The sequence below is a fragment of the Talpa europaea genome (genome assembly GCF_964194135.1).
Source record: "Talpa europaea genome assembly, chromosome: 3".
NCBI lineage: Eukaryota > Metazoa > Chordata > Mammalia > Eulipotyphla > Talpidae > Talpa > Talpa europaea.
The window spans coordinates 149,130,544-149,143,687 of record NC_140069.1 but is presented as its reverse complement, the minus strand read 5'-3'; the positions used below and the strand labels follow the sequence as shown (position 1 = coordinate 149,143,687).

The window sequence follows — 13,144 nt, the reverse complement described above, 5'->3', positions numbered from 1 at the left end:
TGAGAGAATGGAGAGCCAGGGCCAGACCCCTCGTTGTGGCCGCCGGACTTTGGATAAAGGCGCTCAGGCGACCCGATGGAAAAAATAAAGTTTTTAACAAGAAATATGGAGCACATGGTTATCAGTACGGGAAAAAATGAACCTAAACCCTTATCGCACATGTATAATTAAAAAAAACTGAAGCATAAATGTAAAAATATAAATCTTTCTAGAAGGAAACATCAGAGAAAATCTTCACAGTCTCAGAGGAGGTAATGATTTCTCAGAAAGGACAGTAAAAAGTCATACAAGAATAAAAATTTAAACTTTGCAAGACCACAAGCCACAGAATGGGATAGAATGTTCACAATACATGTAACTGATAAAGGACTTGCTTCCTAGTTGTTGTTTTTTTTTTTTTTAATTATTGTTTTATCTGTGGCCTGGTAAAACGCATGTACTGCTCGACCAAGTGTGTTGATCTCAGCTTTACTCAAAAATCAGACACACCAAATCCATCACCAGGGGAGTAGTTAGAACAAATGTGGCATATTCATATGTGGACTATAACTCAGTGATCAAAATGAACCAACTACTGGTCTACTCAGTGATTTGCATGGATCTCAAAATCATCATGCTAAGTAACATCCCAAGTGTAAAAACATGTGTACACTTTGATTGCATTTGTGAAACTAAAAGCAGGTCACTGTTTGCCTGAGACCATGGAGGGAAAGAGAGATGAACCACAAAGAGCATGAATTGTAGTGATGTTTTCATGTTGACTTATCAAACTGGACTCTTGAAATGGACACAGTCTATTGTGGGTGCATTATGTTCACATTAAGGGACACTAAAAATCTTTCTCAAAGATTTACCTTTTGAAGCATGAAAGTCCTACACCCACATTTAGTTGGCTCTGTGTCCCCAGCTCACCCTACTCCAAGTTGATTGGCTACGTAACACCGCAGATGGTAAATAATGATCACAGAATTCCCAGAGCCGAGTGCAGAAGATGCATTAGTAGTTCCCTTTAATTTTACCTTGACTCTTACAAGTTCCTTTTGATCACTCTATGCAGGACAGCACAGAACAAAAATGAAAGTAGTTTATCTCAATCCTTTCTGTAACTTTTCACCAATGTATGGCCCAGGTCCCCATAAATGAAGAGTTTAAAGGGGACTGAAAACCTTTCACAGGGGCTTGTTCTGGGAAGGGTGAATGAGTGAGCCAGTTGTAGGGGAGAAACAGACATCAGTGAGGAAAGAAGTCTCGTGGCTTCCTATCACTGTTTGTGTTGCTTTATAATAGAAATGTGACACATTCCCAAGTTGACAGCTCGGTGCATTAAGCATTGAAAGATGAACTGAAATTGCTGAGCCGTACTTACTTTCTTATTTACAAAGTATTATAGACAGAGTCTTCAAAATAATGGCATGCATTTGGGCCCCAGTAAGTCATGTCAAATACAAATCTAATAACAAAGTGTTTTGAACAGCGAAAAATAAAGCAAATTTTGATTTATTTGTGAATGGCAAGAGAAAGACATATTTCAGCGCCTGAGTAATCAGCTCCACACAAGTGGAATTTGAAGAATAACAAACTTATGCTATATCTGTGACAATTTCTAATCGTACGATGGTTTCTGGCACATGGCGAATATTAAATATTTGCTAAGTGACTGTCTTATCTACTTTGGGAGTTAGAAGATAACACAGAATCCAAGAAAAAGGGCTTTTTTGATTTAGTCCTTTTTCTTCATTTTTTTAAAATACTACTGCCTTTAAAATGGGTTTTCTGCTGATTTAAACTGTAGAGATTGGCTGCACTGTCTCTGAAAAGATACTGTGGAATAAATGATCTTAAAGGGAAATCATAAATGAATGTGTGATAGGAACTGATTTTATTTTATAGCATCTGACATTATTTGGAAAAGTATCCAAAGGAAAAAGGCCTTTTCCCCTAATATTGATAAAAAGCAATCAGCAGAATTAATCATTTTGGTTATTGATTAATAATTTTTTAATTAATAAAGTTCATTAATCATTGAATTTTATGTTTTTGAGTTTTTTATCAAATTTTAACAATTTTTATTTTTATTTTTTTATTTTTTAATATAAATTTATTTATACTGGGTACAGTCAGAAGCACGGGAGGGTGAGAGAATTCACCAGAGCCAGAGCGGGGAGCAGAGCAGGCAGAAGGACCGAAGGACACTGCTGAGGGGAGCAGCGGGCGGCAGGAGAGGTCTGCGCACCATGCGGGACCCTCCTCCGGTGTCCGGGGAGCAGCCGGGGATCGAACCGGCGCTGCAGAGGCTGCGGGCAGCTTTGCAACCCAGCGCTCAACCGCTGCGCCACCGGAGAGGCCCAAATTTTAACAATTTTTAATTTCACTTAACAGAAATTAAAATTTGAAGGCAGTGGGAGAGCTGGCCAAACTCCTGCCCACACCCGGGCTGGGAAGGGAAGCGCTCTCAACACCCTCCAGCCCTCCAGGAGAGTCAATCCAGTACAAACAGTTGCTGGTGTTTTGTTGTTTTTTTTTTAATTTATTTTTGCATAAAAGAACTGGGGTACAGGACAGAGGTGCAGGGGGTGAGAGGATTCACCAGAGACAGAGTAAGGAGCAGAACAGGTAGATCCACAGAAATACACTGCTGAGGGGAGCAGTAGGTGAGACAGGAGAGATCTGCTGCGCCATGTGGGTTGCTCCCTGGCTGGGAATCGTACTCAGGCCATAGCGGTGATAACGCTGAGACTTAACCCCTAGGCCACCAGGGAGGCCCTGCGGCTGTTATTTCTTCATACACCACTTTCTTTTTTCTTCAATTCCAACACTCCAGAGAGAGTGGCTATCATCATTCCTAAATAGGAATGCGATGGAGGAGCAGACTGAGTGAATGGGAAGAAACCCTCCGTAAAACCATTTATGCTGTAAGATCAACTGTTGCCCTCCCTCCCCCGCCACATTTTTAAGAGCAACTTGTCTCACTCAAATGCTTTTGGAATGTCTAGTGTATTTCAGGCACAGACAATAGAAGGATGATCAGAGTCTTGGCTCTTCTGCAGAGCATATGGAATTTAGGGGACAGAAAAGTCAGTCTTGCCCGCGTCAAGGGCCTGGCAGAGGGAAGTGGGCTAAGAGAAACAATGAGCCGGCGAAGTCAGGAGAGGAGACAGGGAGTCAGGAAAGACTCCTGGTGAAGACAGACGGCTCCCCTTTTGAATGAATCATCCACTACTATATACAGTAGACCCAATTTACGGTTTTCATCCCTTGCACAGATACCATCGTGATCGTGTAGGGAAATGTGATGTGACCCTAGTGCTGCGCTGATAGTGCATGATTCATTCTGAGAGGCATAATTGTCAGCACATAACTAAGCTTATATAAAACCGAATTATACAATAAAACAAAAATACTGAGATTTCATTTTTATTGACAATAAAAAGCTAAAAATAAGCAAAGCAACTTAGATCAGAAGAGTTTATTTAAAATCATTTAGGTTTGGGGGCCTCCCCGGTGGCGCAGCGGTTGAGCGCTGGGTTGCGAAGCTGCCCGCGGCCTCTGCGGCGCCAGTTCGATCCCTGGCTGCTCCCCGGCCACCGGAGGAGGATCCCACATGGTGCGCAGACCTCTCCTGCCACCCGCTGCTCCCCTCGGCAGTGTGCTTCGGTCCTTCTGCCTGCTCTGCTCCCCGCTCTGGCTCTGGTGAATTCTCTCACCCTCTCGCGCTTCTGACTGTACCCAGTGCATGTATAAACAAAACAAACAAACAAATATAATAAATAAATAAATAAACATGCCTCTAAAAAAAAAAAGAAAGTTAAAAAAAAAAAAAAAACCTATAAAAAAAAAAAAATAAAATAAAATCATTTAGGTTTGGGCCTCCCCGGTGGCGCAGTGGTTGAGCACTGGGTTGCGAAGCTGCCTGCGGCCTCTGCAGCGCCGGTTCGATCCCCAGCTGCTCCCCAGCCACTGGAGGAGGGTCCCACATGGCGCGCAGACCTCTCCTGCCGCCCGCTGCTCCCCTCAGCAGTGTCCTTCGGTCCCTCTGCCTGCTCTGCTCCCCGCTCTGGCTCTGGTGAATTCTCTCACCCTCCCGCGCTTCTGACTGTGCCCAGTGCTTGTATAAATAAATAAATATAAATCTTTAAAAAAAATAAATAAAGTCGTCCTTAAAAAAAGAAATCACTTAGATTTGCTTATGGAGCAGGTGAGGGAAACCAAATTCTTGTGCCAATTCACTAACTTTTTAAATTTCTTGCTTTTTTAATTTCTTGTTTCAGTTTAATTGCAGAGTTCTTTTTTTTTTTTACACAGTTCTTTGCAATATGCTCCTTAGCACCCAAGGACACAGTTTAGCACAATATTCTTATGAAATTCAACAACCACCACTTGTATGATAGGTAAAGACTAAAAAACAAGACATTTCTATACTTAATAAAGCCATGGCCCGGTGTGGCCAGAGCATCGATGCAGCGATGACCCATGACTGACGCGTAGGTCCCGTCCACAAAGGTCCCACCACAAGGTCCAGTTGGAATCAAATGTGAACATTTAATCGTGAAGTGACATATTTTCATAGGAAGGACTCATAGTAAAGATCCGTGATCCACTGGAGAGTAGTAAAGCAGGGCTTACTGTAACTTACACCAGTGGTTTAGACTGAAACAATTTGGCGAGGAAACTGTAACTCAGAGAGACCAGGATACCCCCGAAGAAAACCCCTCCTCAGATGCAGACAGCGCTGCCTCCTTGTAACCACAACTTTATATTCCTAACAACAAGCCTGTATTATTTCACCAGATGGCTACAGAAATATCACCTTCATATATTCAAGTCCTTCATCCACACCGGAAGGCAGATAATTGGGAAAACTTCAACCCAGTAATTATTTTACACTTTCATTGTCTTTTAAAGCTTTGCTGTTCAGGATGCTCTCAAGATGGAAAGGCCTGGCACAGAAACAGAAAACAGTCAATAAACATTTACTAATTAATTATTGATATTTTCAGCCATTATTTTCCACAGACAGCCCTCTTCTTAAGACCCACCTTACAGGACCGAGTGGGAATTTGCCCGGGCGGGGGAGGTGGGAGCAAGCGGGGTGCCAGGCCCTGGAGCGGAGAACCCTTTCAGCAGCAGTGCAGGGGAGCTGGCAAGAGAAGGTGAAGAAATAAAATGAGCAGGCCCCTGTTTTGAGCAGAGGAGTTAGCAGGAAATTCCTCCAGGCTCCACGGAATGGTCCTAAACCGGAGGAACAAGAGCACGTTTGTGCTTTTAAAAGGTCACTCTGGCTCCAGCAGCGCACAGACAAGGGACGGGAGAGCCTGGCGAGGTGGGAGCTGTTGCAGCAGCCAAGCTGAGGTGGTGGAGGCCAGAGGAGTTGGGGTGGGGATGGAGAATAGCGGGGTGTCCTCTGAGGACACGAGAAGATGGAGAGAACCCAGTGGCTGCTCTGGACAGACTGAGTTTGAATTGTCTGGAAAAAGATGAGTGGGGGCCTGGGGCGGGGGGTAGGGGGCGCATGCAGTAAGAAGCTGGGGGTGGCACAGGGTTCTCTTTGGGATGATGAAAATGCCGTCAACACCGATAGTTGCATCATGAAGAAATCGTATCTTGTGGGATGTGACTGGTACTCAACAAAGGAGTTTTTAAATTAACCTAGACGGTGATTGCCTTCACACAACTCGCTCAGCTTGGCTTGGCTCATGGTGGAGGATACAGTGTGAGGTCATGCGGAGGATAGACATAGGCTGGGTCCGTCATGGCTGTCCTTCGACCCTCTGTCTCCACCCCCATCCCTGACCCTGGCACCCACTCCCTGGCCTCCCTCTCAATAATTCTGTCACTTTGAGAGCATGTTATCAGTGACTCATACATTATGGGAGTAGCGTCTTCTCTCATCCAAGGGATTGCGGGGATGGAACTCCCTGGTTTCTGAGTAGGCCACAGGCCACGGTCGCTTAGCCGTTCCCCATGCACATCTGTTGTTTCCAGAATGAGCTATTACAAATGACGCAGCTGTGAACACTCACATGCATTCCTTCATACAAACATAAGTTTTCATTCCCCAGGTAAATGCCTAACCATGGAGCTGAGGTATCACATGACAGGTGCGTGTTTAATTCCGTAAGAAACTGCCAATTCTACTACAGAGTGGCGGTCAGGCTTGCATCCCCACCGGCAGTGCAGAAGTGACCATTTGTCACATCCTCACCAGCGTGGGGTGCTGTCACAGCTGTTATTCTGGCCATTCTAGCAGGTGTGGGTGACAGCTTCCTGTGGGCTCATTTGCATTCCCTCACTGGCTAATGACGCTGCACGCCCTTTTGTGTGCTTGCTTGCCATGTATGTCTCTTTCAGTGAAACGTCTCCGCACCTTTTGCTCATGTTCTAAATGGATTCTCTGGTCTTTTTTTTTTTTTCTTTTTTTTAATTCGTCATGTGCTCCAGATACTAGTCGGGGGCTGTGTGGTTTGCGAGTGTCTTCTTACACTTACACGCTTTCCATCCTCTTAATATGGTGGTTTGCAGAGCAAATATTGTTCACTTTAATGAGGTGCAATTTACTAACTTTTCCTTTTATGGATCATGCTTTTGATGCTGAGTCTACCTCTTTGCCTAGCAATGGGTTGCGAAGGTTTTACTTTTTTTCCCTAAAAGTTTCATGTTTTACATTTTAAGTCCATGATCCAATTTGAGCTCATTTTTACATGAAGTTTGAGGCTTACATGCAGGTTTTTGGTTTTTGCCTGGTGAGAGCCAGTCGTTCCAGCATCAATGCTTTCGCACCTTTATCAAACATTCGTTTGGACTATTTATGTGGGTCTATTTCTAGACATTTTCTCTATTGATCATGTGTCTGCTCCTCTGCCAGTACCCCACCGTCTTGATTACTGTAGCTCTAAACTTCAAAGAACTTCATTCTTTTTCAAGCTGTTTTTGCTGTTCTAGAGCCTATCCCTTTCCATGTAAATTTTAGAATAATCATGACTGCCCAAAAAGCCATGTCAGGAGTTTGAGAGGCCTTGTACTAGCAATGACTTTGGGGGAGAACAGACATCTTCACAATACTTTGGGCCTGCCAATCTGGGAAATTGGGTGCTCTGCATCTATTTAGGTCTTCTTGCATTTCATCTACATTTTTGCAATTGTCAGCATGCAGAGCTGGTGTCTGTTTTAAGAATAGACCTAAATACCATTTCCTCCGTGTGAACACCAGGGGTGTTCATTCATGTCAGTTTCCACAGGGTCCTTGTTTTACGCAGAATGTGACTTTGCAAGTTGGCCTCATATTCTGTGACCTTGCTAGAACTATTTAGTTCTAGCTTTGGGGTTGTTTTTATTTGTCCTGATAGATTATTTGGACCTTTCTATGCAAACAACCATCAGCAAATGGGGATGGTTTTATTTCTTCCTTTGTTGGCCTTATTTTTCTTGCCTAATTGCAGTGGCAGGAACTTCCAGTACCATGTTGAATAAGAACAGTGTAGGAACAGACACACCCTGGCCTCGGTCCGAGCTCTGAGGAAAAGCATTTACTTTCTTGTTAAGAATGACACAGCTGTGGGTTTGTACCAACCACCCAATGTCTTAGAAAAACAGTCTTCTTTTTCTCCCCCCCCCCACCCCATCCCCCAAGGAGATTAAGAGTTAGGCTTTGGCCCCACTGAGATGACTTAGCAAAAAGAAATTGTAGAGGTGAGCTCGGCACTTCCCCCTCCAGGCTAGGCTTGCAAGTGACAGAACTAAGTTCCCATAAGTTTGGGGCCTTTCCAGACCTAGTCAGCCCTGCAGAGCCACGCTTATCCTCAGGGCCTTGCATCTGCAGGGAGCTGGCGCAGAAGGGGGGGCCAGGCCTCTCTCTGGGCTCCGCTCGCCAGGCTGCCGCGCCACCTGCCAGCCCTTGCGCTGGGAGCGCAGATACCCAGATCCAGGGTGGCGGGAGTGGCCGGCCAGGTTTAGGCTCCTGTGAGCCTTGGGCAGCCGGTCACCCAAAAGAGAGAATCGACTTTGCAGAGAGGAAGCACATGAAGCACGCGGAGACTGCGATCGCTGCGTAAAACGGACAGCGACCAAGTGCATCCACAATGCCCGCGACCTAAGAGAAGCTGGGCGGGGCAGTTTAAGCCAAATTTCTAAAAAGCAAGGCCGGCGATCACCACCCCCGGTCTGCGGTGCCGGGTCCTCCGGGTCCTCCCGGCCTCCAGCCCCGCCCCCACCCTCACGGCGGCGCTCTCGGGGGCCCCACCCGGGCCGGGGCGCCCTCACCTGCGCAGGTTCAACCTGCAGGGCCGCGCGGCGGGCGGTGGGCTCGGGGCCAGGTGAGTGGGGCGGGGGGCGGGGGGCGGGGGCGAGGGGCCGCGAGGAGGAGCGGCCGCGCTCATGGCCGCTCGGCGGGGAGCAGGGCCGCGCCGGAGGGGGCGCCGGGGCTCGGCGGCGGCTCTTCCCACGCTTCCTGCGCCGGCCGCGCCACCGCCGCGGGGAGGGGCCGCCCCGCTCGGGAGGGGCGCAGGTTGGGCCGCGGCACGCGCCGCCCGCGGCCTGGGCGGGGGGCTGGGGCGCGCCCCGCCCGTCCCAGGGCCGCCCCCGGCCCCTCCGCCCCGCCGCCCTCCTCCGCCCCCACCCGCCAAGCCCGCGGCCCGCACCCCGCCCTGCACCCCTAGACCCCCGCCCTCGCTCCACCCCCAGCGTCGAGCTCCCCCGCACGACCCTAGCCCCGCGCCCCCGCCCCGCGCGGCGTGCCCGAGACCCGTGCGCCGCGCCCCCGGCCCCCCGGGCCGCCCGGCGCCCCCACATCCCCGCCCGGCCAGCCCCGCGGCCGCCCCCGCCCCCGGCCCCGGCCCCGCCCCGCGCGCCCCCGCCCCGCCCCGCCCCGCCCCCCCCCCAGCCCCGCGGCCTCCCGCACCCCGGCCCTCGCCGCACCCCGGCCCTCGCCGCCCCCGCGCGCCCCGCCCGCCCGCGCGCCCCCGGCCCCGCCCTCAGCCCCGCGCCCCGCCGCGCCCCGCGTCCCCGCCCCGCGCAGCCGGGGACGCGCGCCGCCGAGCGCATGCTGATCCTGTCCTGCTCCTCCTCAGGCGGCGCTGGCGGCGGCCCCGGGACCCGCGGAAGCCGGCATGCTGGAGAAATTCGAGTTGGAGGAAGACGGTGAGTGCCCCCGCGCGCCCCCGCGCGCCCCGCGCCCCCGCCGCGCCCCGCGGGCCCCGGATGGGGACGCCGAGCCGCGCGCGAGGGCGGCCGCTCGGACGGCGCAGCCCCAGCGGCGCGGCCGGGACCCGCCACCGGCCCTGGACGCGGCGGCCGCTCCTTTTGTCCTCGCCGCCCGGCTGGAGCCGGGGCGCGGCGTCGCGCGGTGCCCCTCCCCGCGGCGCCTCCCCCGCGGCGCCCCCCGCTCGCCGCGCGGCCCCTGCCCCGCCCGGGCGGGCCTCGCGCTGGCAAAGTTGCTGGGGGAGAGCGCGGCGCCCGCGAGGGACCGCCCCGCGCCCCGCGCCCCGCGCCCCGCGCCCCGCGCCCCGCGCCCCGCGCCCCGCGCCCCGCGCCCCGCGCCCCGCGCCCCGCGCCCCGCGCCCCGCGCCCCCCCTGCTCCTGCGCGGGTCTCACCTGGAAGCCGTGGGAACGTGACCGGGACGAGTTTGTTCTCTGGCAAAATGTCCTGAGCGGAACGCGGGAGCTGCTCCCTGGGCGCGATTCTGAGGTGCTGCCATCTGAGGGGGTGCGCGTGGTCTCGGGCAGAATTCGCGTTTCCGTGGACTGGGGCGAGGCCAGAGGGGAAGAGGAGCTTTACAGAGGATGCTCTGCGGGATGGAGAGGACCTTCTCGCCGCCCGCGGCGGCCGTCTGGAGGGAGTGACCCCCCCCCCCCAGTGCTGCACAACCCGGCTGCTGCGACAAAGAAGGTGCCATGTGGACGCCGGGCCCGGTGCCAGTTTTCCTACTTCTGCTCATTTGCAGCCAGGCAGGGACGTAGGCAGCGCGGGGTGTGGGGTGTCGCGGGGTGGTGTCCCGCAGTGCCTGCTTGTATTTTATGTTTTACGTTCCCTGCAGCACCGCACAGACACCGTCCTTGCCCGAGAATGCGTTCCGGGCGCTTATCGTTGCAAACCTGCGACCGTATTTATTATTAAACAGTAATTTGACACATTGGGGAGTCTTCCTGGGACTTAATTTGCCTTTTATGCTGCTGAAAAATTATCCCCTGTCTTAAATGGCATCCACCTCTCTCTTCCTCTGCTTTATTATGTGACAGGAGGGAAGTGGAGCGCACCCACTATGGGGGTGCCCCCCCCTTTTGGTTAACAGCTCGGGCCCATCTGCCTGTCTTAGCTCCACCTCTTATTTGACTGTGTGACCTTGACAGGTTACTTAACCTCTCTGTGCCTTAGATTCCCCATTCATAAGATGGGAGCTAATTTCAGGGTCTTTTGAGGGCTCGGTGAGCTACTCCGGCAGCTGGCACTGAGTACCGTGTGATCCCATGCGACGCGCTGCCCAAATGTTAGCTGCTCTTCTTGTTTGAGTGCATTAACCTCTGTTCTGAATTGGTGGACTTTCTAAGCCTTTTGATTCATGAATCTTAACATAGGGATTCTTTTCCCCGTAATTTCGATTTTTCTTCCCCTTGAGATGTATTCATCCAGCTATGGTGCCTTTCTCCAAGTAGTTATGCGTTTTTGTCTTTGGCGTTGTTTCTGCCAATGGGGTGAACGTAAAGATTTGAGGCCAAGCATCTAAGAAAGGGGTTTCCGACTTTCACCGTCTATTTTTATCCCCACTGCTGTCAAGCATATTCAGGCCCACAAATAAGCCTGTCAAACTCCTGTAGATTTTTGAGGGAGGCAGAATGTTAAACGGTGCCTGGGAAGCTGCTAGCCGAGCTGGAAGAACAGTGTTGGCGTGATTGTCTAAAACGCTGCTTTGTTTCTCTCTGGCTGTAGATCGCTTGTTCATCCCAAAGCCAGGAAAACTGAATACCAAGCAGAATCTCACACATGTGGGGGAGGGAGAAGTCCTGAGGTTCACACCACCTTGGTCACCGTGAAGGGCTGGGTGGCACCGCGTCCCGGAGACCTGGGCCTCCCTCCTCGGGCCGCGTGCTGTTGGGAGGCAGCACCGAGGTGGAGACATGCTTGGTGTTCAGAGACACACGGTTGCTAGTGTTTTTGTCACCGAGTCTTCTTCTCTTTCCTTATCCATTACCAGGGGTGCTGTAGTTGGAAACCATTTGGTGGCTCTGGTGAAGGAGGAATTTCTCAAAATGTCACTTGCTTCCGGGGAGGACAGAAAGACTGTTCTCTCCCCCCTGACCCTGCGGGGGGCTTGGTCACCTTCCCGGGGTGATGACACCAGCTGCCCACCCTCTCGCTCAGTGCTGCTCTGGTTTACCCTCCAGCCCAGGGCCTTGTGGTCCGAGCCTTCCCAGGGGCTCTTGACACTTTGCGCCTATGTGTTGGGGTGTTGGGGTGTTGAGTGGCGACCCCTTCCCCCGCCCGCACCACCTCCTCCCCACCTCACACACTGGTGTCAAAGAGCTTTCTGTGCTTAAAGGCAGGGGCTGGTCCGTGGCTCTGGGCTGGGCCTGGGAGTCTGCATTCCTGCTCTGCTGCCTGGCTCCATCTCAGATGGCGCTTGCAGAGTTTGCTGTGCAAGCTAGATCACGTGGCCTCGGCCCTGCCTTGGCGGCCCTGCCTGCCCGACGGCAGGAACAGCTGGGGCCAGATGCTACACGATGGGTGGGAGGTTTGCCAGACCCCTGCTCCATGTGGCGCTCCTTGTCTCTGCGTGGCCCTCGCAACCCTGCGCTTTGGGGGGGGTCCGTCATCACAGTTGTGAGGCCCCCTCTTGCTCCCCTTCCGCACCCTGCCTGTGTGACACCTCCCAGCTCCTCCCCGATCGTCCCATCTCTTGGAGCCCTTCCCCCCATGCCTTCTTCACCCCTCACATACTTCTGTCTTCACTGCGGACGTGTCGGCACCCAGTGGGTGCGCTGCCGCTCGCGATGACTGCAGTGTGTTTGTGACTGTACGGGAACGTTGGGAGGATTGTGTGACGCTCGTCGCCAGCCGGTGCTGCCCATCGCAGTCCCCTGCAGAGACCGCTCTGGAATGTTGGCCGTGACATCAGTCACCGGTCCGTCTGCTCGCGCCAGGAGGGAGTCTGGCCGAACTGGAGGGCCAGAGCCTGGCACCTAAACGCGACCCCGGGGTGGTTTGGGAGGTGGACAGGTAGTACCAGTTCACCCCATCTCCACATCTGTCGTCTGGCACCACTCGAGGCGTCGCATGGCCTGGGCGCGCGGTGACCCTCTTGTTCAGCGGTCATAGTCCGTGGACGCCTGTGCTGTCCCTGGTTGTCAGTGACTCATGTGGCCTCTCTCCCACTTTGGAGCTGTGGGGCGCCCTGCCAGGGCCCCTCCCTGCTCTTGCCTCGCCATCTGCCGGTTTCCTTGTCACAGGCGACGCTGTCTGTCCTCGCTCTGCCCCCTCCGCTGCGCGGCCTCTGGGGCCTGTTCTCGGAGCTCACCTGCCAGCTCATCCTTATAGCCAGACCGGTCAGTCAGCCTCGTCCCCGCTGCCCAGAAGGGGTAATGAGCCGGCACCCCTCGTGCCCAGTCCAGAGCCTCGCCTCCTGGGCCTGGTGCCCTGCGAAGTTGCTCTCCTGGCGTGGCCCCGGGGGCTCTGCTCGTCTTGGGTGTCGCTTTGGTTGTCATGGTGGATTTCATCTCTCGGGTGGGGCCTGCCCCACTGACCTCCGCTTCTCCTCCTGACTAGAGCGACTAGCAACTTCTCTCTGACCTCATGCACAAGCCAAGATCCAGGTTCACACAGTGCGGTCATCCTCTCCTGGGGGCCTTGCTCCCAGGGGAGCAGAGCTGGGTGCTTGGGGGAGGAGGGACAGGGTCACAGGTGTTACAGTGGCTGGGGCCGTGCAGAGCCGGAGTGCCCTGGAGTATGACAGTTTCATGGGGGCAGGTCGGGGCAGGGGGCACAGACTTGGAATGGGGTCAAATAATGAGAAAAGGGTGAGAGAGTGCAGGGAGACTTGTCCTCTGTGCATTTGGGGTCCCCTGTGAAAGCACAGGCCTGGAGCAGCTCAGCCCAAGCCACCGGACAGTCCTGACCTCTGGTGGCAGCTTTGGGGTCCAGTGTGGCCGTGGCGCCTGC

The 13,144-nt window shown here is 53.2% G+C and overlaps 1 protein-coding gene across 1 annotated transcript in view; it reads left to right on the top strand.

The window, feature by feature from the left end:
* Positions 1-13,144, top strand: part of PRKAG2 (protein kinase AMP-activated non-catalytic subunit gamma 2) — a gene marked incomplete at both ends in the record, with an annotated part of 159,202 nt that overhangs the window by 117,966 nt on the left and 28,092 nt on the right. Inside the window, one exon of the mRNA XM_084230746.1 lies at positions 9,063-9,132. Within this exon, the coding sequence (XP_084086872.1) occupies positions 9,063-9,132 (70 nt within the window). The remainder of the gene's footprint in view (positions 1-9,062; positions 9,133-13,144) is intronic.